At 45.5% G+C, this 25,604-nt stretch overlaps 2 protein-coding genes across 6 annotated transcripts; one reads left to right on the top strand and one right to left on the bottom strand.

Moving 5' to 3' along the window:
• Nucleotides 1-10,362, bottom strand: abcb10 (ATP-binding cassette, sub-family B (MDR/TAP), member 10). 3 transcript variants are annotated; one of them, XM_064317982.1, is made up of 13 exons: nucleotides 10,256-10,362; nucleotides 7,752-7,952; nucleotides 6,608-6,810; nucleotides 5,100-5,234; nucleotides 4,764-4,910; nucleotides 4,538-4,673; nucleotides 4,143-4,238; nucleotides 3,739-3,948; nucleotides 3,556-3,635; nucleotides 3,158-3,338; nucleotides 2,888-2,931; nucleotides 2,725-2,759; nucleotides 1-2,486 (listed from the first exon to the last, which is right to left on the bottom strand). In XM_064317982.1, exons 2-13 carry the CDS (start codon nucleotides 7,912-7,914, stop codon nucleotides 2,231-2,233), a joined length of 1,686 nt encoding a protein of 561 aa, XP_064174052.1. In that variant the 5' UTR covers nucleotides 7,915-7,952; nucleotides 10,256-10,362; the 3' UTR covers nucleotides 1-2,230. The 3 variants fall into 3 exon arrangements, with proteins under 3 accessions (XP_064174052.1, XP_064174051.1, XP_064174053.1); XM_064317981.1 differs by lacking the exon at nucleotides 10,256-10,362 and adding an exon at nucleotides 9,101-9,620; XM_064317983.1 differs by lacking the exon at nucleotides 10,256-10,362 and having other exon boundaries at nucleotides 6,608-6,758; nucleotides 7,752-7,891.
• On the top strand, nucleotides 9,247-24,761 carry urb2 (URB2 ribosome biogenesis homolog). Of its 3 annotated transcripts, none has more exons than XM_064317979.1 (10): nucleotides 9,247-9,385; nucleotides 11,572-11,811; nucleotides 12,285-12,461; nucleotides 12,613-15,904; nucleotides 16,271-16,431; nucleotides 19,291-19,401; nucleotides 19,776-20,018; nucleotides 21,309-21,405; nucleotides 23,210-23,349; nucleotides 23,922-24,761. In XM_064317979.1, the coding sequence occupies exons 2-10, from the start codon at nucleotides 11,686-11,688 to the stop codon at nucleotides 24,117-24,119; spliced, it is 4,545 nt and encodes a 1,514-aa protein (XP_064174049.1). In that variant the 5' UTR covers nucleotides 9,247-9,385; nucleotides 11,572-11,685; the 3' UTR covers nucleotides 24,120-24,761. The 3 variants fall into 3 exon arrangements, with proteins under 3 accessions (XP_064174049.1, XP_064174050.1, XP_064174048.1); XM_064317980.1 differs by lacking the exon at nucleotides 9,247-9,385 and adding an exon at nucleotides 10,269-10,408 and having other exon boundaries at nucleotides 11,622-11,811; XM_064317978.1 differs by lacking the exon at nucleotides 9,247-9,385 and adding an exon at nucleotides 10,269-10,408.
• Nucleotides 24,762-25,604: the final 843 nt, after the last annotated feature.

Raw genomic sequence — 25,604 nt, 5'->3', positions numbered from 1 at the left:
TCAGTATATTAATAAATTTTATTTGACAAACTGCAGCAACAGCACACAAATTAGAAATGACGGAAATTAAAAATACACTGTGGTGGAACAAGAAGAGAAGCCCTGATAATCAGGAGGCATATCCAGTATCAACAGATAAATATTCCAACATTCTGTACCTTCCCAGATAGTGGCAAAATAAGATTACTGGCTCATGGAGCACTGTACAAAACTCCCATTCACTTCACATACATACAGCAACAGTTTCTCTACCACAGACAGTTCTTCCGGTTAACATCACTGAATAATGAATTATTTTACTGAGTTTATTGAGTATTTATTGAGTATTTATGAAAGAACAGGATTTCTTGTTAATAAACTGAGTGCCAGTAAACCGATCAATCTGTGATCCTGTGTTTAAACATTTGTGAAAATTTGACTGTTAAACTCATGTACTATAACCAACTCCCCTGCTCTGAAAGCACATTGAATCACCATTCCTTAGCAGAGCACCTGGAGTAGCATCAGCGATAGCTCACATGGTCTGTGTGTGTCAGCCAGTTCTAGCAAAAACACACTCCACTCCTGAGTGACCTGTCACCCCTCTTTCCTTTAAAGGGCCAGTTAAAGTAATATGACTGACAGCTCAGAAGTGAGAATGTCCAGTGAGAACGTGGTGGTAAAAGGTAAGGTTTGAGGAGTGTAAATTTTGCAATCATAAGGTTGTATGAAACATTTCTGTCAAAGATTAGTTAATGTAAGAGGGCTCATTGTATTTTTGCTATGCCAGTGATTCATTTTGGTTCATTTTTTTCAAAACCATGTTAAAACATGCATGAATGTGACACAAACCAATGTGCTTTTATATGGGACAAAATCTGATCTCTTGGAATGACTTGAGTGTTGCGCAGCCAATTTCTTAAAGAACTACTGTATTCTGTTTAAAGTGTAGCACAGAAAATAAGGAATCTGAGGAAAGATATGTTTTTCCAGTTATACAAAATGTTATGCTCGACATTGCGCTGTTGCAGTACATGGGATATCTGTTAAAATATAATATAGTAAGAATAAAACTATAAACATGATTATAAATAGTGCTGTATTCTTATTTTCTTAAATAAAAGGCAAATACTTTATATACGTTACCCTGTCTTTTTGCCATAAAATCTTTTTTTTATAATTTAAAAAAGGATATTGACTATCCTTAGCACAAGGACACGTTCTCTGTGGCTTGAATAATGTTTTCTGAAATCTGCTGTTGCTGTCAGACCATTAAAAATGTCCCAAGATGCAACTTATGGTTTCGTCAAATACAAGTTAGTCCTTTAACTATGCCCACATACTTGATGTAATCATTATGATATGACCATAAAGTGCCAGCAGTGTCCTAAACAGTGCATTATGGGTAATGGGCTGTACACAAAACCGTGCATCATGGGTAATTTTGAGTGACCTCAAATGGTTAATGACTTCAAGAGAATGTGTATCTAAAATGAATGTAGTCAGAAGCAACAGAAGTGAGTGAAGTAATTGTCCCAGAATACTGTGATTGTAATTATTGTGACCATTTCTATAATGATGTGTTAACTCTCCAATGCCTCTGTGCTTCTTAATGCAGAGTGGAGAAGCCAAAGGATTGTCTGATTTAGTTTATAGTGCATCACATGGACATCAGTGACAAAACTGTTGGCAATCCTGAAAAACAGAACCGCTGAATTTTGAATGCCTCAATTTTAACGCGTGGTGCTAATTCAGTACTTCAAAAACCCTTCAAGCGTTTGACTCTGTATTATAAACATCTCCAGTGCAGTGAATGTAATAGGTTAGTACCTCACAGCAGGTCTGTCCCAGAGTCCCCAGGTGAGAGAATGTGTACAGTGGTGCTGTCCCGTCCCGTCCCGTCTGGTCCCCTCCACTCGGGCTCACTAGAAATCTGATGAAGGGCCTGAGTGCCTAACACGTGACTCACTTTGGTGCATTAAATTATTAAACTGGGAGGCCTGCAGTGTCTGGACTGTTGCTGGACTTATAGTAGCTTGGACTGCTTGGACAGTGTTGATGAAACAGGCCCTTAAACAGGCAGGCTGGTACTTCACCGCAATGGTGGAACATCTTCTGCCACCCCCCATTTTATTATTTGACAGTCCGCTATTAAAAATATCTGTTCAAACACAGCTGTTTCAGACACAGTATCAGTGGGGGTGGGGGGGGGGAGCCTTGGCAAGGGACTCCACCCTCTCCATCCCCACCTCTACTCCCGCAGGACCTGCTTGTGTTCGGCCTGCAGGAAGGCCTGCTTCTCCATCAGCTTCCGGAACAGTCCCTGCCGGTTCCTCAGCAGCTCGGCGTGGCGGCCGATCTCCACCACCCGCCGCTGATCCAGCACCGCCACCGCGTCCGCATTCTGGATGGTGGAGAGCCGGTGAGCGATGATCAGCACAGTCCGCCCCTGCATCAGCCTCTCCAGGGCCTCCTGGACCAAGAACTCGTTCTCTGCGTCCAGAGCGCTGATGGGGAGGGAGGGAGTGGGAGAAAGAGGGCAAGAGAGAATTCAGGAGATCTGAAAACAGAGGATTTCTGGTTCCCAAGCCAGCACCCAGTGCTCCCAACAGCAAAACTGGCTTACTATTAAGTATCACACGATCAAGTACAAAACCTACTTCATTGTATTCAATTTATAGTAACCTGGAGATACAAAAGCACCCCACTGAGAGCCAGTGGTAGACTGCATCATCTGAAACTCACCTTGTGGCCTCATCCAACAGAAGAATCTTGGGATTCTGAATTAGAAACATGAGGGAAAAAAATTATGAAGACTACTTCACTTACATATTAATATATGAATTAATGCAAGGCTGGTTATGCAGAGAAAGCATGTCAGGATAGGGGGAGCGATGGATTACTGTACCTTCAGTAGTGCACGGGCGATGGCAATCCTCTGCTTCTGACCACCTGTTGGGAAGAGAACAGCAGGGAAGCAGCTGAGCACTCAGCCTTCTGCGGGCAATTAGCTGAGCGAAGGACACCTCAAGATGATTTCAAAGATAAAAGAGCTGGAGTTTTTTTTTAATGGCCTGGATCCACAGTGTGAACACGCACACACACACGCATGGTGAGACGGGTTTAGGTCGAGTTTCACATCTGATGCTGTGTGTGGTCAAGGTAACGGCAGCCTCACCTGACAGTAGCACCCCCTTCTCCCCCACCAGCGTCTGGAAGCCCTGGGGGAAGTCCTGGACGAAGGTGTAGGCGTTAGCCATGTGCGCCGCCCGCTGGACGTCCTGCGCCGTCACCAGGCTGGGGTCCGCGGCTCCGTACGCTATGTTCTCCGCCACGGAGCAGGAGAACAGCACAGGCTCCTGAGCGGGAGGCAGCGCAGCAGAGGTAATCAGCACAGGCGTAGCACAGCACACGCGTGAAACCAGCAGAAAACACGCTCAGCTCCTTCTACCACACTGGTGACTGCACAAGGCAGCTGGTAAAATTGATTTGTGTGTAAGCTAAACACAGCACGCGTCCACAGATCAGCATCTTGCTAAAGTATCTAGAGACAGAAAAAACGGCCAGATCTCTCACCTGACTGACTGTGCCAATGTGACTCCGCAGCCAGTACGGGTTCAGTTCGCGCACATCATGGCCATCCACAGTGATGATGCCTGTCATGAATTCAGACACATATCCATGCAGTGGTGCTGGTGATTATGAAGCACAGTATAGCAGTCGAAAGTATAACCGCCCCGCCCCGCCCCGCCCACTCACCTGCATCTGGGTCGTACAGCCGTAGCAGCAGGGACACCAGGGTGGATTTTCCAGACCCGCTGGGCCCCACCACTGCCAGCACGGATCCTGCTGGAACGTGCAGGCTCAGGTCCTGGAAGATGGGCGCATCCTTGCGGGTCGGGTAGGCGAAGGACACGTTCCGAAACTCCAGCTCTCCCTTCAGCTGCCCCGGCTGCAGCACAATACCCTCTGGGGGGAGGGAAAGAGTCGGTGGCGAAGAGTGTCAATAGGCTCTACTGCGCAGGGCTCTATATAAGCTAGCTGCCAGTTAGCAGACACGTGTAGCAGTCCTTCAGCAGTCAGATACAGGATTAAGCACGGCCTCCTCAGAAGTGCCCCAGCCTTAATGGAGGCGTGTTCACACGCAGGTCCGATGGGCTCACCGTTTAAGGGAAACTCCGGCTTCCTGTCCAGCAGCTCCCACAGCCGGGTCCCCGCTCCAAAGCCCTTCATCAGCTCAGAGTAAAACGAGCTCAGTCCTGCCAGAGAACACACAAACGCTCATATCCAGGCCATGCAGTGGGTTTGATTAGACCCACACTGTGATGTCAGTAGGTTTGATGGACCCACAGTGATGTCAGTAGGTTTGATGGACCCACAGTGTGATGTCAGTTGGTTTGATGTGATGTTAGTTGGTTTAATGGATTCCCAGTGTGATGTCAGTAGGTTTGATGGACCAGCAGTGTGATGTCAGTTGGTTTGATGGATTCCCAGTGAGATGTCAGTAGGTTTGATGGACCCACAGTGTGATGTCAGTTAGGGTGACTGGAGGACCCACCTGAGATGCTGACTCCCACCCAGAAGGCGTACATAAGGAAGGAAGAGAGCTCCCCCACGGTCATGTGCTCGCTGCCCATCAGGAGCCCGCCCTTATACAGCACCGCCAGGATGAGCAAGTTTCCACTCAAGCCCGTCTGGAGGAGACACACGAAATACCAACTGCAGGAGTGCTCACTAACCAGAGCAGGACTCTATGTGTCCTCAACGATAACAATCACACTCACTGCTCCGAAGAACCCTGCCCGAAGCACCGCCTCTTTCTTGGCCAGCATGAGGATGTGGTTTACTTTCTCCACGTACTTCTCCACCTCCGCCAGCTCCTTCCCAAACGCGCGCACTGTCCTCAGATTGCTGATCCGCTCCTCTGCCAGCTAGGAGAAACCAGTTATTAATAAATGATTGGGCTTTGTATGATATCCATCAGTACATCTCACTGACAGCCCATAGTTCCATAGGTCACCAACAGCTCCCGAGTACACCAGCTCACTGGCAGATGTTGAGTGCACCAATCACAGCTCAGCACAAGGGCTACCTGGTGCCCACCTGCGCCCTGCACGCACCTGTGTGGACTCTGCCAGGGAGTCCTGCGTTCTCCGGGAAATGGAGCGCAGGTATCGCCCGTAGACCACAGCCAGGCCGGCCATGGGAGGGACGATCATCAGTACGAACGAGGCCAGACTGGGGGACACATAAAACTAGAGAAGAGGAAAAGAGTGTTAGACTAAAAGCACACGCATGGCACGTCCAGAATTTCCAACTGACATAAGTTTTTACTGGTGCAAACAGCCAATTTGGATTCACTGTCACTAATCTGAATCGCTTCCCAATCTACATGCTGCATTTGTGTAGGAATACTAAACATGCAGATTAAACAAATACACTGTTTTTCCAGTTCAAACTATGAGGAAACATTTCCTCACTGTGACTGATTCCTCTGTGGCAATCTCAGTCAAACTAGTTTCTCAACATCCCAGTTTTCCCTGTTGGTTCAAGTGGAACGATTGCTTGCGTGCAAGAGCACAAGTTAGCCATTGTAAATCTGAGTGTGTGGGTGGGTGTGTGTCAATGGGTGGCTGGGGAAACATTACACTGTCATAAAATTGGTTAATACAACTACGGGCACTGTGTTGCAGATTCTGGGTGAGGCTATATCAGAATAAAGCATAGGCCAGGGTGTTAGTACTGGCTCTGTAACTTGGTTTAAATATTGCCTCATCTAATCTCTCCACATAGTAGCTCGCAAACATTTCAATAACAGCCAAAGCTTTCACTGCTGAAAAGATCTCAAAATCCTTAAAATTTAATGTCACCATAATGCTCACCAGGAAAGGGTTAATACCCTATAACTTTGAAAAAAATGTGTTGTATTGTAGATTAACCTGAACCTACAGTAATATATAAACTCCACCTCTTCTGCCTACTTAAAATGTGGGCCTGTCTTTACTTTTTAGCTGGCATCTGAGTCTTGCATCTATGCCTGGCATTCTACATTTTATCCCTGGTTCTGTTGTCGGTTGGTTTTTGTACTCGAGTCTTTGCCAATTTTGGGATTATCTTGGGAGAGGCAAGCTTTGATTTGGCATCTCCTTTCATTCATTTCTTTTGTAACAGCAACTGGTCTATTAACATTCATTGTTTGTTAAGGTAGTTTAACCGTCATCTTTAGATTGGACATTGAATACTTGCTCTGATCTCTTAATTTTAATCTGGTTGTGAGTTGTACATTTTGATAAAGGTCATTCCAACAGGTTGCTCTACCTACCAATGACTTTGGCGATTTAACTGATAATTGATATCTTTTCTAATAATTAACAAATTAAATCAAAAATCTATTTTACATGTTGTAAAAGTGAGGAGTTTTAACTGCTGATGTCCCTTGTGTTCTGTATTCAGAGTGGCAAGTGTTAAACAAGTGTGTTAGCGGTTAAAACTTTTAGATCTGGAAATTTTTTATTTTATATATATATATATAAATAAAATAAAATATATATATACACACAATGTAGTTATGTTATACCAGTTCTTCATTTCTTAAACTGACTCCAGCCTAAAGACCGTATGCGTTTACCATCATGCTGATTCCAGCCGTTGCCTGGGCAACGGCACGGAGGCCGTCGGAAAGGTTGTCGGTGAGCGAGTGCCCGATAAGAGCCGTGTCCGCAGACAGGCGGTTAATGAGCTCGCCGGTGCGTGCCTTGTCGAAGAAACCCATCTCCTGCCTCAAAATCGAGGAAAAAAGGGATTCGCGTAAGTTTCTCACAATCTGCTGCCCTGAAAAAGTTACCAGAAATAAAATATTTTTAATTCATTGCATGCAGACAAATGGCAGACAAAAACACATGCATGGCTGTGACAATTGTGCAGTGCAGTTATCAAAATAGTCGTCGGCTTGCATTCATTTTCATTGTTCATACAGAAGCTATTGCAGAAGTCTCATGCTGGTGAAGGTGCATAGGGAAGTCAAACATGCCATTCTATAAACTGAATGTAAGCACATACAATATTTAAAACTACTTAAAACTCACAGTTACAAATGGAATGGACTAAGAGAACAAACTCAATGTAAGAAATCGTTCTTTACTGAAATTATTTGTTACAAAGCCCACACAGCCTAGGCTATAAATAACCAAAAAAAATTACATTAATTTCAATATAGCTGATCTGTAAGAACTTAGCTACAGTAGTGTAATCCAGCGATATTCTCTGCACGAACAAAGCCTTTAACTTGTCACACAATTTCAGTTACAGGAAATGAACAGGCTATCCACCTCGACATCCCTACACATTTCACCATTATTAATTGCACTCACATTCACTAATGCATTTTTTATAGCAAAACTGGGATTTCCAGCTAGTATTAGAACCTAGCTGGAATATGGTCTAACACTAAAGCAGCATATCTAATAATATGCCATTTTGCAGATACATAATGTACAAAACAAGAATGTTTCCAAAGCATTTTGAACTGAACTGTAGAAAGGGTGCATGGGGATGACTATGAAAACCGACACCTATCTGACGCAACTGGGCTGAAGCAATTTAAGAATATGGAATTGGTCTAAACTCTGTGACCATTATCAATGGGGAGGTGTGAAATGTAATCCTCTTGTATATTCATTATGCCTACAGAGGAAATGGGCTGTCCCAGATCTGCTCCAGTTCTACCTGTCCCACACCTACACCTGCTCCAGTTGTACCTGTCTCAGACTCACCTGAGCTCTGCATGAGGTAGACCCGAGCGGCGTTGGCAGCGGCACCACAGAGGAAGACCCCGCACAGCATAGTGCACAGGGAGGCAAGGGAGGAGCTGAAGTCCGGGGAGGAGTTCAGGTAGATGGTGTCAATCACTCGGCCCAGGAAGAAGGGAGCCGACATGGTGACTGCGCTGGACACTACCAGGCACCCCACAGCCACTGCAGACAAACATGCATATCAGACTGGGCCTGTGCTGATCATGCTAACCACCGGTTAGCTAGTACAGCAATAAGCACAAGAACATAGTGAGAAACAGCAATTGCATCAAATGAACATCACACCAATTTATTCCTTTCTTAAGCAGAACAGCTGACAGGCACATGATGGAAAGGTAGCGTTTACATGTGCATAAACATAACATTACTAAATCAACAGATATTAAATAATGAGGTTGCTAAATTATTTTGGTCATGCATGTCCTCTGGTTCTACTGCTGTCCAGTGCTTGCTGCATTTATTTCTCTGGTGGAGATCAAGTCCTGCTCACCGATGAATGCTACAGACGGCCCAGCTCAACCCAGCACACCCCCCAAGTTTTTCTATGTCCCCTCAACCAATTTGTGGCATTCTGCAACCATCTTGCAGATGCCTGCTCCCATTTGCCTAGTGTAAACGGTGTGCCATGGTGCAACTATTAGTGTGACCAAAAACAATGAGTGACTCAACATAGCTGTGCAACTGATCGTTCAATACAGAGCCCTTTCTCTTTCTAAAAAGAACTGTGACATTACAGCCCAGTGCAACCACCAAATAAGAAAATCAGACTCCTGCCAGGAAACAGTCAGATGCTTGTGACATGGCACTGCATTGTCATTTCTATATAAGGGTGGCAGTTTAGTGTCATTGTTATGGGACCTGGGCTTGTACCCCAAATCTAACATTCAACTTCCATATAGGTACAGCCCTGCTGTTGAACCCTTGAACGTGAATTGCTTAAGTAAATGTCCAGCTGTATCAAGTGATAGTCTGTACAAATGTAAAATTGTTTAAGCCACACTGGACAAGACGTCATATACCAGTATTGTAATACATAAAGGCATTCGATGTGGGTCGTTGCCTGTAACGTTAAGCAGTCATAGAGCTTTGAGTAAACTGGCCGTTTTCCATCCGATTTGACTGTAGAACAAATTATCTTCTCCCCCACTGAAACAGTCCACTGAAACACAACGCGTATGATACCTCCATTCTGTCCTTGTATGCAAGCATAAATGTACCCTTTAAATGTAGATGTAATGCATTCTAAAAGTTCCCATGAAAATAAACTTTTGAGGTCACACATGGTGGTGACCTCAAATGATACAGCCTACCTGTCAGTCGCCAGCGCTCCGGGTAAGCTAGCTGTAAAAGCCTTTTGACATCTTCGGATGGTATCCGTGTGAATTTGTTATTTGTGTCAGGTGCAGGATGCTTTTTGTTATCCTCTCCAGGCTGTGTCGCTTTGTCCGGACCGGCCGGTGTGCTATAACTGGACCGCGTGTTTAGCCAGTTCCCGGAGCTACACAAATATGGAGGCTGAACAAACCCCCTAAATTTGCAGATGGAGAGCGGGGACGAAGCCCTTGAAAAATTATGAATAAACGGACGTGCAACAGGTACCCTCAGTAATCCGAGTCTTTTCCCATTCACATAGCATCTCTTTCGTAGTCTTCCGAAGGCATTATATTCCAACACATGTAACCGCTGTGCTGTGCAGGGAAAGGGCTTGTGGTTCTGTTGACCCGGTCCAACACACATTTTCCTCGGAAACCCCAATCGCACTCTATTCATAGTCATATTACTAAGATTAGTGTAATATACACATAACCCTGCAATAACCTGTGAACTCATGTTTCGCCCGAATTCTAACAAGCTAGTTTACAGCAGAAGTTTTCTGAGAAACTATATTCCACATGAACAAAAAAATCCGGGATACCACACAATTCAACTAATTGTATAACACGACCGTAGCACACAGCAATGCTAGGTAGCAAACGCACTAAAGTCAGTAGACTCAGATGTTCACCAGCTACTGTAACTAGCAGGCTGAGTGTTTCTGACGGTTAGTTACTCCACATTATCAGGCTCTGTCTATTTTTTACAAGGTCTCCATAATCAGCTTCGGTTTATCACGGCGCACGAAGTTCTGTTTCTCGATAGCCATGACATATCTACACAATCGCCAATGAGCACATTTAACTAAACCATCGTAGCTATATAAAACGCCCTTGTCATTAACAGATAACACAAACGGCTTCCTACAACCTAAGGTCACACCAATCCACCATCTGACGCCCTGGAACTACGAGTATCATCTAAAGACAAGACATTACTAAACAAAATACAACCATCGATTGGTAGAGACTTTCCTCTTCCGCAAATTCACGTTTGTGGTTCAGTCGTGATTGTGTGGTTCAGAGGGGCTTGCGGTTTGTTTTGCACAAGGCATTAGAAGTAAATAGCAACTTGTCAGACTACTTAATCACCTGCTTCTGGAATTCGTCGACAACTTTATGCAGATATGAAACTTCTTAAGATATCCATAAGACTCGACCAGCGACTATTTGTGTCTGGAGGGTGAGGGTTAAAGGTCATCGCTGGCTTCAGACGCTCCAATTGAAACACACGTGTTTAAATTTGTAAGTAAGGATTTTATCTGCTGTATTGCTACTAAGAACATATAAATATCTAGAAAACGTAATTTGAATGTCGTCAACCCTAAGAGCCCTATATAATTCTTCCTCACTGAACGGTTAAGTGTTCCATAGTTTGTGCAAATGTAATCAACTGCTAACTTTACATTGACAGTCAGTTAGCTAGTTAGCATTCCTTTTCCGAAATCGAAGCCGCCGAACTAATAGGATATATGAATACAGCAATTAGGCAATTCCGCACATCTATTGAGTGCTACATTGTCGGTCTAAATGTAAATAAATCACTATGTTTCATAATAACCAGCTGCTATAAAATGCTGTGCAATTTGCTGTCAGCAATAGCTTGCAAAATGTTAGCGAAGTACGGGGAACTGTTTAAATTATTAATAAATTTAGTATCTAATACTAACGTGCTAGTACTAAATCAGATTGCTGTGTATTTCAATAAAAGGTGTTGATTCTAACACCGTATTTAGCTGTGTGGATTGTCTTTGTATCTTAAAATTTCTCCCAAAGAGTGACTGAAGATGAATATGTTTAATCTATACGGTTTATGTATTCTAAATAGTTGCCCTAGTTTATGAAATTAAACTCAAATCTGGACAATATTGTACTGGGCCGTGTACGAATCGGCGCACGTGCCTTACTCAGTATTCGCAGGTGTGCGGCAAGTGTTAAACTCAAATCTGGAAAATAACTGTAATGGGCCGACTTGCCTAATATTGAGTATACTCAGTAGTAGGCAAGTCTCCCGCAAGTGTGGCCGGAGCTGCTTATTTCTTAAGGAGTTCGATTACAATTTTATAATATCAGACTCGGAGTAAAATGTCACCCTCTACTGGTGAAATGTAGCACGAATAGTTTCTTCTTTATGGATTGTGTGAATGAGTATGGATTACTGTAGCCTTGGATGCCAGCCTAAAATAATTCAGTTTAGAGCGATACAGTGACTTACGTAAAATTAAGACATCAGGGAGGTTGAAGAGTAAAGGTTGTGTAAAGTATGTCTGACTCTATACAGCACTTGTACATTCCCAGATGGTAAGGTGAGAGTGTCTTGAGATTTGTCAAGATCAGATTGTTTGGGTTCTGATGTTAGTTTGGCTGTACTAATTTGTGTTTTATTCATATGATTTTTCTTTACTCAGACGGAGGTACTTGTATTATTTATGAATCACGATTGTCTGTCTGACCAAAGACAGTGCCAGTTAAAAGATTGCTGAAGGTTGCGGAGGTCGTCTCCTATAGGCCGGCCATCAAACATGGCTGCCATCTATTCGGGGATCCACCTGAAGCTTAAGAGTCCAAAAACGCCATGGACAGACAAGCTGAAGCTGGCCCGCTTCGCCTGGATCTCTCCGCAGTGCTTCCTCCCAAACAAGGAACAGGCACGTCTTCGTCTTTCCCCTTCTCTGCACTCTTCAGCTCCAGAGACATCAGAACAGAGGGGTTTACAAACCGGGACCTCACTCAGAACACACAGAAACTCACTGAGAAGAGAGATGAAGCATTACTGCATATCACTGCTTATCGCTCCATGTTGCTCTACATAACTGAATATCGTTGTGCATTCCTGTATATCAGTGCAATTCACTCTACATCACTGCATATAATCATGATTCTGCCTAATTAATAAATTATTACCTATTTACATGGATGTTTGTCAGAGACCACTTGATTTATACTAGTTCATTTATATGTAATATCAATGTCCATTTGATCTTGTACGTAGTACATATGGGGATGAAATTTATCATTGGGGGCTTTGAGTTGTAAATATTGAGGAACACCTTGAATAATGCACATCCAAGTGTGTTTGGAGTTTTTCATAGTTTTTCTTCTTTCTATTCTTTTCCCGTAGGTGTTGTTAGATTGGACAAGTCATGCCTTGACTGGTTACTATAGCAAGAAAGTGGAGTTTCCCCAGCAGGTGTTGGAGGGGCTGTGGGCATACCTGGATGACATTCTACACAGCAAGCAGCTGCAGAAGGCCATCAGTCAGGGGAAGACTCTTAGTCTGCGCTCGACCATAGCACAGGTCTACCTGCCAACTTACTCTGTTTCCTTCTGTCCCTTTGAAACTAAATACACATTTTAATCTTTTTATACTGTGAGAAATATAATTTCTGGAAATGGAATAAGTTTGGGTGGATTGTCTGTGTGTAACACACTCTTCTCTCCAACACCAGGTGGTCAATGACAGGATCCTGGAGTTGGGCTCATCCCCTTTAAGTGCCTCCACTGTGCTGAGATGTTGCCATGGTATCCTGTCCTCACCTGTGCTGTCCGTCACCTACAGCACCAGGTACGAGCTGCTGGTGGAGCTGCTCGCCAGGCTGTGCGGCCTGGCCTGTGCCATGCCCAGCCAGGAGCCCGGGGATCACCAGCGCCCCCAGGTGTTGGAGCTACTCCACCTGGCTCTCGGCAGCTACCTGCTGGTGCAGCGACAGCAGGCCAACCCCAACCGCGTGTTCGCGCAGGTGACCACCCACCTGCTGCAGCCCCTCCTCCTGCTCAGACACTTGCTGACCGCCCAGGTGCACCTGGGCCGGGAGATCCGGGCCCGAGTGGACGCGGTGCTGCAGTCGGCTCTCTTTCTGCCTGACCACCTGCTCTCCTACAGGGAGGAGCTGCTGCCCAATAAGGAAGCGGCGGCCTCCTCCCGCGGCCCCGCCCGTAAGGGGGTGCTGACCCCGGTGAGCAGCATCCTGCAGAGATTGTCTGATCCTGGGCTGTGCGACAGGTCGCTGCACTTCGTCGTGCGCTCCACCTCCGTCCCGCTGCTGTACAGGTTTGCCCTGGATGCTTTCTGCCGCTTCGGAGACAACAAGGACGTCTGCTTCCGCCTGCTGACGCGGCTCATCACCGCTTTGGACTTCACGGACGACCTGAGCCCCAAGGACAGCTTTGACCCTGCAAACTGGAGCCCGTCGCTGCTTTCTCTGGAAAACCTGCTCAATCTGGTCCTGAGCGGAGATGTGTACAACGTGGCGGCGGACAGAATCCAGCACGGCGAGGCGCAGTTTCACTTCTACAGGAAGGTGGCTCACCTGCTGCTCTACAGGGCGCAGTCGGGGGTACCGGCCTGGTACCGCTGCCTGAAGGCCCTGCTGTCGCTGAACCACCTGGTGCTGGAACCCGACCTGGATGACCTGGTGTCGTCCGCCTGGGTGGACTGTGACTGCGTGGAGGTGCGCTCGAGGAAGGCCAGGGAGGCTCTGATCGTGGCCGTGCTCCAGACCTACACCAAGCTGCGGCAGCTCCCCCGCCTCTTTCAGGAGGTTCTGCTGGTGGTGTGCCGCCCGGCGGCCGACGAGCTGAGGCCGCCGATCCTGACCGCAGCCCTCCAGCGGAGCCTGAGCCAGTGCCTGTTAGAAAGCCCCCCCAGCCAAAGCCTGGAAGTCTGGCGCCTCCTGCTGGAGAATGTGCAGAGCTACTTGCTGCCGGACCTGGAGGGGAAAGAGGACGTGGCCCTGAAGCTGCTCTCACTGAGCGGGCTCCTGCACGCGGTCCTCTTTAGCATTAGGACCCTGGACGGTAGCTCGCCCCTCCCCATCCTGAAGCAAACCCAGAGCCTCATGGGAGAAACGCTCACGCTCATAACCCACCTGCTTCGCCTACTCGCCGTCAAGGACACAGAGGCCCCGTGGTTCCAGACTGTCCACCAGGCGGCGCTGTTCCTCAGCTACACCTGGGTGGAGGTGGACACTGTGTTTGAGATGCACTGCATCAGGTACAGGAGCGGTCTCGCAGAGACAGGCCCCAGTCTGCTGCCCGGTGTTGGGGGGGAGGAGTGGGAGCAGGTTCTATCCCTTTCCCAGCACTGTGGCCCCCTCAGCCAGTTCCTCCAGGAGCACCTGACCCTGCAGAGAATGAAGAAGGCTCTTCTTAAGACCAGCATCTGTACAGATGCAGATATCCGGGGCGATCTCTGCCGGGATGCTCAGCTCATCGTAGGGGCAGGGAAGGTGTCCTTCCATGAGGTGTCTGTGTGGGACCGGCAGGTGAGCAGTGTGGATGACAGAACCTATCCAGTGGCCCACTGGTTTTTGGTGACCTCAAATCTGGGTCTGATGGCTCCATATCTCTCTGGAGATGACATGTCTCACATAACCGATATTCTGCTGGACTCTCTGTTGCATGGAGGTGCTCCTGACGGACCAGAGAAGGAAGCAGCTCACCTGTCCGTCGCCCACATTTCAAAGCATTTGCTTGAGAGCACGATGCTTGTCGAGTTATCCTCACTGTACTCTGTTATACTCCGGTGTCTCTCCAAAAGGATTGTGGGAGTCCTGTGTGGTTCTGAGCAGGGTTCCCAGTGTCAGGCGCTGTTAAGTTTTTGTGAAGAGGTGCAAGTCACAAAAGGAGAGGAGGAGGAGGAAGCTGGCTCTGAGGGAGGAGGAAGCCATTCTGAAGCACAATCTGCCTGGAGCAAACTGGGCATCAGGGCTCAGGCAGTCCTACAGTCGGCGAAGGCCGGGGCTAAAGTACCTCTGACTGGGACACAGCTGGAGAGCCTCGCTGGGTTACTGCAGGTCACCAGAACGCTTAACCCGGACGGCATGAGCCCAGAGGATCACTCCGAGTGCTTCCTTCTCCTGTTCTTCATGGCCGTCAGCGTCCAGCCTCAGTGCGACGCGGAACCCTCGGGCATTATAGGACTGCTAACCGAAATCTACCGCCTCATGACCTCACTGCAGTCGGGAAGTAATGTGGGGACCGTCCTGAAAGTTGTGCACGGAAGTGAACTCTTAGAAACATGTTTGTCCTCTGTTTTCTCCTTGAGTGATTGTCTTGTGCACACTGTGGATAGTTCAGCATGGATGGCCTTCGTTCAGGCTTTTCAGAGCTTCCTCCAGTGCCTGCTTCAGGTGATCATTAACAGGAGGAAGAGCTTGCGTCTCAACTTGGAGAAGTTCACCACCTTCGTGGTGGAGGGTGAGGTGGCAGTCAGCATGCTGTCCGGTCCCGAGCGAGAGGGCAGCCCTGAAGCGGGGAGTCTGGTCTCCCTGCAGCTGCTGTTAGCCTCTCTGACTACGCTATGCCAGACTATGACGGCCAACTTGGGCGAGAGCAGCAAGCTGGATGAAACACTTGTGCAGCTTTCAGAGAGGGCCCTGTGCACCCTGGGACCTGTAGTCCAGCTGTGTCTGAGAGGCCAGGCCTGCGAGCGGCTGGGCCAGGCCTTCTCTGTGGATGTGGTGACGGTTATGGTCCAAGTGGAGCTGTCCCAGATCTCCAGCCGTGCCTCTGATGGGGACAAACAGAGCGAGCAGGGCCACCTGGCCCATCGGGACCTCTACAGGAGCTTTGCCCAGCAGGTCCTGAAAGAGCTTTGTTCTGCCCCTCGGCCCATGGACTTCCTGTTCTCCTCCCTCCACTTCCTGACTGCATACTACACTGCTGCCACGGCAACCGCGGAGCCCAACCTAATGGACCTTTACATCTCAGCTCTGCAGAATCTGAGAATGCTGCTTGCAGGTAATCTACCTGTCATTTATCTCCAGTTTTTCTGCTGGCCTGTAGAGTTTTATGTATGCAAGATGGCTAGTCTTAGCATCATCTTTAGCCTGAATGCCATTTTTTTAATTTCTTTTTTATTCCAATAAAAAACAGGACCATGGCTCTTAAAAAAAAAAAAAAAAAAAAAAAAAAAAAAAAAGAAACATTCTCCAGAACTCTAGAATTGCTTTTTTGGTTACTTGACAAAATCTTCTGCTGTAAATGAAAAGATGAGTGTGCTTTTCAGATGTATTTTGAGACTGAGGATGTTAATGCTGTTGAAAAAGGAATCCGAGTGTAAACATGCCTCAGTTTGTTCCCTGCTGACCCCACTGTTCTCTGTAGCCCCCTGGCTGTCTGTGGTGGAACTGCAGGAGCTGCAGACTCCAGTGAAGGAGTTGCTGACCCAGCTGGTGAGCAGGAGCTCGCAAGAGCAGCAGCACGTCCTCATGGGGACCCTGAAAGAGGGTCTGAGCTCCGCGCTGGTCAGGAACGGCCGGTCTAAGGTAAGACCTGTATGAGACCGCTGTTAGACTGCTGTAAGACCACTGTAAAACCACTATTAAGCACTTTAAGCCGCTGTAAGGAAAGGCCACTTCAAGACTTCAGATCATCAGGCTGGGCTGCCTGTGTAGTGGAACCAGAGACAGCTGTGTTAAGGCCCGCATTAAGACAGTGTTGAATGGTCTCTAGCGTAATGAGGGGCCAGTATGGGCTGAATGGCTTGTTCCTATCAGCAAACCTTCACTCGCCACACCACTGTTCTTCCTGGTGCTCAATGGCTCTTTCTCCAGGGATATTCAAGCCATTCAGCTGTTTATTACAGGATGAACTGTTCCTACAGCAGTTTTTGGGAAGCAAAGTCCCTGCTAACAAGCACAGCAAAACAAATAAAGGTAAATCAGTGTTTCACCTTACAGCGCGCAGGTATTCTTAGTCACGGCTGAGGATGTGTGTTACACGTGTATAGGCACAGCGGGTGAAATGCTCCTCTGCACTGCAGAGGTGCCTGGGAAAGCCCAAAACCCTGACCCCGCATTCCCAGAACACTCTGTACACGCTGACTGCAATTTAAAATCTACCGTTTCCCTCTGAGACACCATGCTAGGAAACCAGGCCAGAGCGTGCTTCAGGCTTTCCCACTCCGTCTCAAAATAACTGTGAGAATGTGCACTAAATAGCAGGCAGTGCCTAATACAGTGATTTATGAGCACCATTACACCCCTATCTGGGAGAGAGGTTAGCCCAATAAGAGTGAGGGCATTAGCTACTGTGCTGATGGGGTTTTAAGTGTGGGGGTTCCTATCCTTGTCATCACTGTAACTGGCAACCTATAGGGGTTTATGTAAATACTTCATAGTGGGTAGCATTTCCAGTCTGAGATTTGCATGATAAATGCTGTGATTTTGGCTAGAAATAGCCAGAGCCATAGAAACAGACAGTTGCGTCAATGGAAGGTCAAAAAGCAAGACAGTCACATGGTTCACGTAGGCTTCAAATCGTTCCTTTTCCAATAGGAGCATAGAGCGTTAACAGCAATTTATGGTAACTAGTACACAATATATGCATTGATTTACTATATATATAAATTGCAAGTTGACATATATTGGATGTTTGTGTATTTACACGAATATGGTTTTAAATATGGTCAAAAAATTACCTCAAATTAGAGGATGTTTGTTCCACCATATTGCCATCATACCCATATGTAGTCTACTGTTGACATTACTTCCATTAATAAATTATCTCCTAATTACATTTAATGTGTATTTTTGTGTCTCTTGGAGTAGCTTAATTGTACAAATCCATTTGGCTATAGTCATGTACTATGATTAATTGAAGCTTTTAACTAGTTAAGAATCTCACCCAGATACTGTCAGCCTATGAGCAAGGGAAATTTTGTTCTGTAAAGGACAGTGAGGTACGAACTGTTTACTGAAAATTAAGCTCGTGCTTGCAATAAAATGACCATGTGAATTGAGGTAATTGACCCAAAAGCTGTTGACAGTTTAACTACACATGAAGTGGCTAAAAACCCGACTTTGAAAACATCAAATTTTTGACTGGCAGTAGAACTGGTAATAATGCCAAATTATTTCTAGACCCACAATTCAGTCTTTGTTCCACTAAAATGATAAGTCAAGCAGGTTGTGTGTTTTGCTGCTGATGTGTCCTTCAATGAAAATGGCAATGAATGAACTGGAGAAAAATGTGATATTTTCATCAGATAATTTAGTGAAATGTAGTCACGTAGATGTATGTGGAGAATATGTATAGGCACTCCCATTTGGGGAATGGATAACTTACTACCACCCACCAGACTACAAAGCACACACTCTAATGTTATATTTGACTAATACCTTTTTCCCTAAACACATGTTTAGAAGCCTTTGTCTCTAATTCATTGAAAAGATAACACGTTGCAATATTGATTGTTACTATGTGTTGCTAGTGCTAACGTTATCCATTATCCTGGCTAACGTTATCGGTTAACATTAGGTAAATTTACTAATTTGGTGGAAAATGATGAGGTAACATTCTTTAGCTCACATTGTTAATTCAGGTCGAATGTGCTAACAAGATGAGTATCAAAATGCTATTGATTTTACCTTCTTTACCTTTGAAAGGAGCATCACAGTCAGTGTGCTACTCTACAGCGGGGCTGCAATGTTTGGAACTATTGAGACTCTCCATGATCCATCATTGCTCTAAAAAATTGGCCCATTGGGGCGAACAGAGTTGACATGGCTCTCTCTTTCTAGGGCTGTGGAAATAGACTAAAAGTTTGGAGAAAAAGGCCAGCAGTGGTTATCACATTTATTATCACATTTAATAAGTGGCTACATTGCCATGTATTCTATTGTTTAAATACTTTGCTCTTCTGTTGCAGCAGTATTTATACACATCACATAGTTTAAAAAGTAACTTTGATTATGATGCAAGTATTATTAAAAAACACTGCTATTTAATGGCAAATGTCAATACCGCTCTGGAATTTTATGCAAATAATTCAGCTGCAGCCATTTTGCAATTCAAAAGCAGTGATTTAAAATGAAAAAAAGCAAATCTGTCCATTTCAGTTGTATTAAGCGTGTCTGTGAGCTTTCTGCTGAAAAGCACCCCTAGTCGTGCCTTCTCTTGACCAGTTTCCTGTTTGGTCAGATTTGGGGTGCTAAAATAAGCAGAAAGTGGAAGTGGAAATCACATTCGGAGGATAGCATTTGTCTAGAATTACTACAGTAGGACTTTCCTGGAAAAGCGTAAACTTCACATTAATCACATTTATGTGAGTCACATTTCTTTTCTAAAGGCTTGGTAAAACTTGAACTAGTTCTTCTGTTTAAGTGCAACCACTTCCTTTTCAGGATGTCCTCTCAGCTGTGACTCTGACAAAGCTGCTTGCGAGCTGTTCTCTTTCTGAAAGCTGCTACAAGGCCTTCTGGTTCCTGGCGCCTCAGATTATATCTGCCATTATCGTAAGTACTTAATTTGGCTTTGTTCTTTAAGTGTTGAAATCAAATGTCGTTCTATTGTGTCTCAATGAAATTTGCCAGTTTCATTGATAAATAGTTGCTGTACCTTTGTACCTGTAAGATTTAGCAAATGAGCCTTACAACTTGTTTCATAGGTTTTGATCATGATGGGAAACACACTTGTATAATACAGAACAAAATGTTAAATGATGTTTTAAAACATGTGCTTAACTGGAAGGAAATTATATATTGTAATTATTGTAAATTGAAATATGTTGCGTTTCATATTTAGCGGTATTTATGCCTGCAATCTCAATGTATTCCTTAATAGAAGAGACCTGCGCTGTGTGAGTGACTTTTCTGCTTTCCTCTCATAGTTTGTAGTGCAGGAGTGCGCGAGGGACGTGGCGTTGGTCGGCGAGTTGGCAGTGCCCGCTGTGGAAGCTCTGACCGTGCTTCTGCGGCGGGGGGAGGGCGTGCTGTCCAACCCCCACCACGTGGGCCTGGCGTTCGGGGCGCTGCAGCTCGTCCCGCTGGAGCTCCCCTCCGCCGAGGTCTACCACTCTGCCTTCCAGGCCGTACACGAGGCGCTGTTCGCCGTGGTGCAGTGCCACCCCCAGGTGAGCCGCGACTCGGGCGGGACCGCCGCCGCCTGGAGCGTGCAGCCCTGCGCTTTGGTTCCACTGTGCGCTGCTCCTCCACAGGCAGGCTGAGGGCCCGGCTCCACTGCGTCCCTCTGCACAGAGGGCTTTACTGGCTTTGAAAGCCCTCGGGCCTGAATGAATGAGCCACTGCTGTGTGACGTGTCGTGTTCTTTTAAGTTCAGGGATTAAAGTACATTCCCTGGCAAAGTCAGAAATGTCTTCCAGGAATGCACGCTTGAAGACTTCACTGTGCGCGCTTGAACACTTCACTTTGTGTTCCTTCACGTCGTTGACAAGGTCACATCAGGAACATCTTCTCCAGTTAGAGATAGAGGAGCCAAAGAAAGGACTTCAGCTAAGAGAGCAGCGCTGCCTATCTATTAGCATAAAGCCAGCATTTGCATATTTATTTTCATTTCCCACTGTAATGTGTCACAACTTAATGGTGGTAATTAGACTGGCTTCAACATGAATTTGTCTGTTCATTGTGGCAGTACCATTCTGGAAATGTTTATGTACCGTGCTTCACATCACAGACAGGGCTTTGTGTAGCTGGGTCACTAGCCTTATTGAGTTTGTCTTGGTATGCAGGTGCTGATGCTGTGGTTTCCACTTCAACCCCTTAAGCACAGATTGCATTTTCTAAAAATGAAAGGTTGCGCGGACATACATAAACATTCCGGAGAGATGCCTGGATTCTGCTGACAGACGGCATCTGTCATTCCACCTGTCAGGCATTTGCTCAGCATTTATTTATTTTTCACCTTAAATTATGGCAGTGAGAGTGATTGAAGTTTTGAGATGCAACACCTTCCCAGATGCAGAGCAACTTTCTCTGCAGAGCAGCTGACTGCAGAAGGCGCTATCCCTGCTGTTACAATTATACTGAATGCCCACAGAGAGAGAAACTTCATATCTGTGGCTCCCAGCCAAATATAGGCACACGTTAAGAAAATGGTCCATTTACCAGCAGAGCAGCACTGTAGTGTAAAGGTTAGGGAACTGGGCTTTTTGCCTAAAGATTTCAGGTTCAGTTCCAAGGTAGGGTACACTGCCATTTTACCCTTACCCTAAGCATTGTGCTTAACCTGAATTGCTTCCATATAAGTCCAGTTGTATAAGTCGATACTATGGTCAGTGTGTTATAGCGTCGATACTATGGCCAGTATGTTTTTGTGTTACATTTTTAGTGCTCACTATTCTTTCCAGTTCATTTCTTATTTCTTTGTATTTCCTGCTTAATGAATACGTCTGAATTGTGCACAGGTGATGCTGAAAGCCACGCCCTCATTCTTAAACTGTTTCTCCCGGCTGGTGGCGTCCGTCATGCGGGAGGGGCGACAGAGACCGGAGGGGGAGAGAGGTGAGTGTCTGTGTGCAGCAGCAGAGCAGACATGCTTTCATGAGGAAAGAACTCTGAGTGGATCAAAGTATCAAATATTTATTAATCAGCTCTCCAAGGAACCACACTAGCATGGATAATGCATGCTTCATCCAACATGTTTATGTAAGATTGATTTGTGAAGTGAAGCGCTGTCTTTCCTTAAAAGATTTTGACGGTGGGGGGGAACCCCTGCATTTTACCCAAGTAGATATGTGCTGATTTCCTGAATTAGCTGTCTGTGGTGTCAGTGGTCAGGCCTGGGTGCCACTTCCTGTTTGTGGAGGGTGTTTGCTGTGTTTGGGGTGTTTGTTTTTTTTAAGTGTCTGTCCCTGCGGGTCTGGTCACAAGGGGGAGGGCTCAGTGCAGTTCCCCCATTGAAAGCTTTTGACATTATACAGCCCTAATCAACCCTAATTTATTTTCAGGATAAAAGGTAGTTTTCAAAGGAGACTTTTCTGTTCTCAATTTTTAAGATCAACACATTAAAAAAATGTTTCCCCTTGGTTTAAAATCACATTATGCAAAGTTTTTTAATTTAACTATAATCCACCGCCATGAAAGTTTCACTGAGGGGAACACCCTGGTGATCCATTGTTTAGCTGTGCCTCAGAAACAGGAATGTGTGTTTTGGGTATATTAAAAGGATACGATCATTAATTTGTTTGACAGGACATTTTGATATACTTCCTGCAGTTTCACAACCAACAGGAGGACGTTTTCCTTTGTAAATGATTTTCAATAATTTCTTTTTTTTGGCCTCTCATATCTTTTGGAGATAGCATTTCTAATTCCGTGTTTTTCAAAGTTTCTTCGGTAGATTTAATGAACCTGTCAGCAGCGCAGTAGGAATGTGGAGCTCTGGGTCTCCTGCATTTACTTATGAGCCTGTGTGTGTAAACGGACACTGAGCAGACCACAGGGTTTGTTTTTGCGACAGGACAGTGCAGGAGTTTTTAAAGTTTTGTGCAAATACAGAGATCACCAGACCTGCCTGCTTTGATGATTTATGGTGGGCTCATATGGGGGCCCAGTTGCATTCGTGGAAAGGCCAGTAGCTAGAGAACTTTTAGAATGTACATTTTTAAGTGGCACGAGGGGGTTTGGTTCTGACTGTGCTATTTGTTTCCGAAAGCATATCCAGATCAGCTTGGGGTGGAATGAGACCGAGCTGTCAGAAGTCTACTCTTTCAGCCAGAACATTGTTCATTTTTTACCCTCCATTCACATTTTTCCCTTTCCACTTCCTGTGTCATTAAATGCTACCTATAGGTTGTGTGCGCTCACCTGCACATTTTACTGCATTCACCAAAGCTTGCATTACATTGGGCTCAATCAGTGATGCGTTCATGTCCTTTACAATCCAGCTGGGATTGTGTGCAAGGCAAAAGAGATTTGATCTGATGAGATTTTATTGATTTTAAAACGTTACTGCAGAAAGATGGCTTTATAACATAAAGCACAAGATGGACCCCTACACACCTATAACTAGAGTATAAAGAGTCTGTGCTGAAGCTATCAGCCCCTAATATGTAAAAGGCCTCAGGTGTGCTGTGGTTAAGGCCTCAGGCGTGCTGCGGTTAAGGCCTCAGGCTCAGGCGTGCTGCTGTTAGGGCCTCAGGTGTGCTGTGGCTAAGGCCTCAGGTGTGCTGTGGTTGATTTCTTGCTGTAATATTTTGCCCAGACCTTTCCTGTCAGATGTTTTTTTGAGACCCCTGACTCTTCCTTCTCTCTTTTGCTCCTCCTCCCCTCTCTTCCCCCTTTCTCTCCCTCTCCTCCCCTGAAGGTTCTGAAGCAGAGAGTGAAGTGGTTCTGAAGTGTGCTCTGCTGGTAGAGCGCATGTACACACACATCGCTTCTGTTGCTGAGGGCTTCACGGTGCTGTCCTCCTTCATAGTGGCTCAGTACGTCAGCGAGCTTCAGAAAGTAAGCACCCACACTTCCTCCTTGCTCACATGGTTACGAAGCACCATATGCACCAACATGTCCACGCCTCCTCCTACCTACCTTCTACCAGAAGTAGGTATTCTACATTCACTAGTGCACAACAAACATCTGGAACGCATGTGTAGTTCTCCAGGACAGAGCAACTGCCTAGTCACATTTGACTTTGTGAGTCAGAGTGGAAAATCTGTGTTCACGATAAAGCTCTTGGAGTCTGTAGTTTTAAAAAGTCACTGGCGTGGGTGGAGGTGGCACAGCAGCAATATAGTATGTGAGTTTTACGATTTCAAAGGGGGAAAAACATGACTAAGTCCCTGATGACTTTAGTGACCTCAGTGGAGTGGTTAACCCAGCCTGTCTCACAGCCATGTTCCATTTCTCCATTTTAGAGCCAGCCTGCTGTAAAAAAGAAAAGAAATTGAAACCAGAGCTGTTTCCCACCCGTTCTAGCTGAACAGGGCTCCTTCAGGGCTCCTGGTGTTTTTGTTTTGTGTTGTGCAGTGATGTTCACCCGCCCCCCGCCTCCAACATCTCATTCCTGCTTTATTCCCTAGGTAACGCTGTACCCGGAAATCAAGAGCCACCTTACAGAGGGCATTTATAAGATCCTGGACCTCTGCGTGGAGCAGGACATCAAGTTCCTCTCCAGCACACTGCCGCTGGGTGTCCGGGAGGTTTTCAGTGAACTGTACAGCAGCTACACTCACTACCACAAGACCCAGAGGCAAGGAGAGGCTAAGTACACAGCCTAAAGCCCTTTTGCAGCCTCACGCTGCCACGTACTCCGGCTGTGTGCCTCTAATGATGTCATCCTGTGGAAATCCTGTATTCATCTTCATGTACATTTCTGAAGGACCACAGGCCTTTGAGAACAGCCTAAACACTGGACAGGTTTCTGTTCAAATGAGGTTACTCTGATGCAGGATGTGATCTCTCTATTTTGAGCGAACAATGTTTGTCACCGTAATTCCCCGGCTGGAAATAAATCACAACAGATAATAAAGACATCTTGAGATTATGATAATGCATTCAGAACCAAAATTAGTCTCTTAAGTGGTTTTACCTACAACTGAGACACATTAAGAAATGCATGTTTCATGGAGATGAATGTAATTTAATGTGCTGTACACACATTCTTTTTGAAACCATTTAAATAATTACAGCTTGCTCGAGTTCATTCCCATATGTAATTATATATTTACAGATACATTTCTTATGAGAAATATATCCAAGTGTCTTTGGGGAAAGTGTTGTTTGTAACAAAGTATTTATGAATCTTTTTGTACTGGGACAGTGTTTTGGTTGAGCTGAATTATTTTGTTGAAGAATGCTATTTTAAATGCCAGTATCAATGATGAGAACCCACATAAACATGACCTGTTTGGTGTTTTTTATGCAAGCATTCTGTTTTATGAAGACTGTCACTGTTACACTGAAAGCCATCTGGGGCCTTGCTGAATAATGGCAGTTTTTCCCCTTTTTCTCGTAATTAGTAGAGGCTGAAAAACACACTGAACTGAATACCGGGTGATGTTACAGGCGCATGCCTACAGCTGCAAGACTGATCCTGGATATCAGACTTCTAAGTTATGATGAGAGGCTTAATATATTTAATCTCTAAAGTGGATTAGTAGTGCTATTTCAAATTGAGTTCTCTCTGCAGATTGGCACAGATGAAAATGAGTTCACAGCTACACTTTGCACTGACAATAAGAAGCAAGCTATCAGTAGGTAGTAATGTATCATCAGATTTTCATGGCTTGCAGTAGAAGCAGAAGCACTTGGGGTGTTGAAAACCAGACTTGGCACAGTGATTGAAGCTGTACTTTTGGCAAAGTGATGAGTGTTTGTAGCAGGATTACCAGTTCTTGTCATCAGATGTTCCAATGACCAACTGCACTGAGACCCAGGAAATCTTGGGGTGCTTACTGTATTACAATCAGATTAAACAGCAGAACGTCGGCATCACTACAAGGGAAAATGCTCTTTGATTCCACCCCAGGGTATTTTAAAATCTTAGAATTTATAAACTCTTTATTGTGATTTCCAGTATTTTTGCTTTTTATCATCCATTCCGCAGTAGGGGAGTTTGGGTAACAGGGTAATTATGTTGTAATAATGCAGTCTTTGGATATTAAATAAAAATAGCTCAGACATTATGCTCCCCCTTCTCCATAACTGCAGGAGCATCTTTTTTTTTAAAGAGCCTTGTTCTGTTTCAGGATTCAAGGATAAAA

Source organism: Anguilla rostrata, chromosome 18, assembly GCF_018555375.3.
Source record: "Anguilla rostrata isolate EN2019 chromosome 18, ASM1855537v3, whole genome shotgun sequence".
Lineage (NCBI taxonomy): Eukaryota > Metazoa > Chordata > Actinopteri > Anguilliformes > Anguillidae > Anguilla > Anguilla rostrata.
Note: the sequence above shows the minus strand (reverse complement) of the source record. Positions and strands in the feature narration are given on the sequence as shown.

Coding starts and splice junctions, on each gene's coding strand:
- abcb10 (XM_064317981.1), bottom strand. CDS start 9,620: ATGAGTTCACAGGTTATTGCAGGGTTATGTGTATATTACACTAATCTT. Junction 4,239..4,537: donor GGTGGGAGTCAGCATCTCAG/GTGGGTCCTCCA, acceptor GTTCTCTGGCAG/GACTGAGCTCGTTTTACTCT. Junction 2,487..2,724: donor CTGTTGGATGAGGCCACAAG/GTGAGTTTCAGA, acceptor CCTCCCCATCAG/CGCTCTGGACGCAGAGAACG.
- urb2 (XM_064317979.1), top strand. CDS start 11,686: ATGGCTGCCATCTATTCGGGGATCCACCTGAAGCTTAAGAGTCCAAAA. Junction 11,812..12,284: donor TCCTCCCAAACAAGGAACAG/GCACGTCTTCGT, acceptor CTTTTCCCGTAG/GTGTTGTTAGATTGGACAAG. Junction 19,402..19,775: donor AGATTATATCTGCCATTATC/GTAAGTACTTAA, acceptor TTCCTCTCATAG/TTTGTAGTGCAGGAGTGCGC.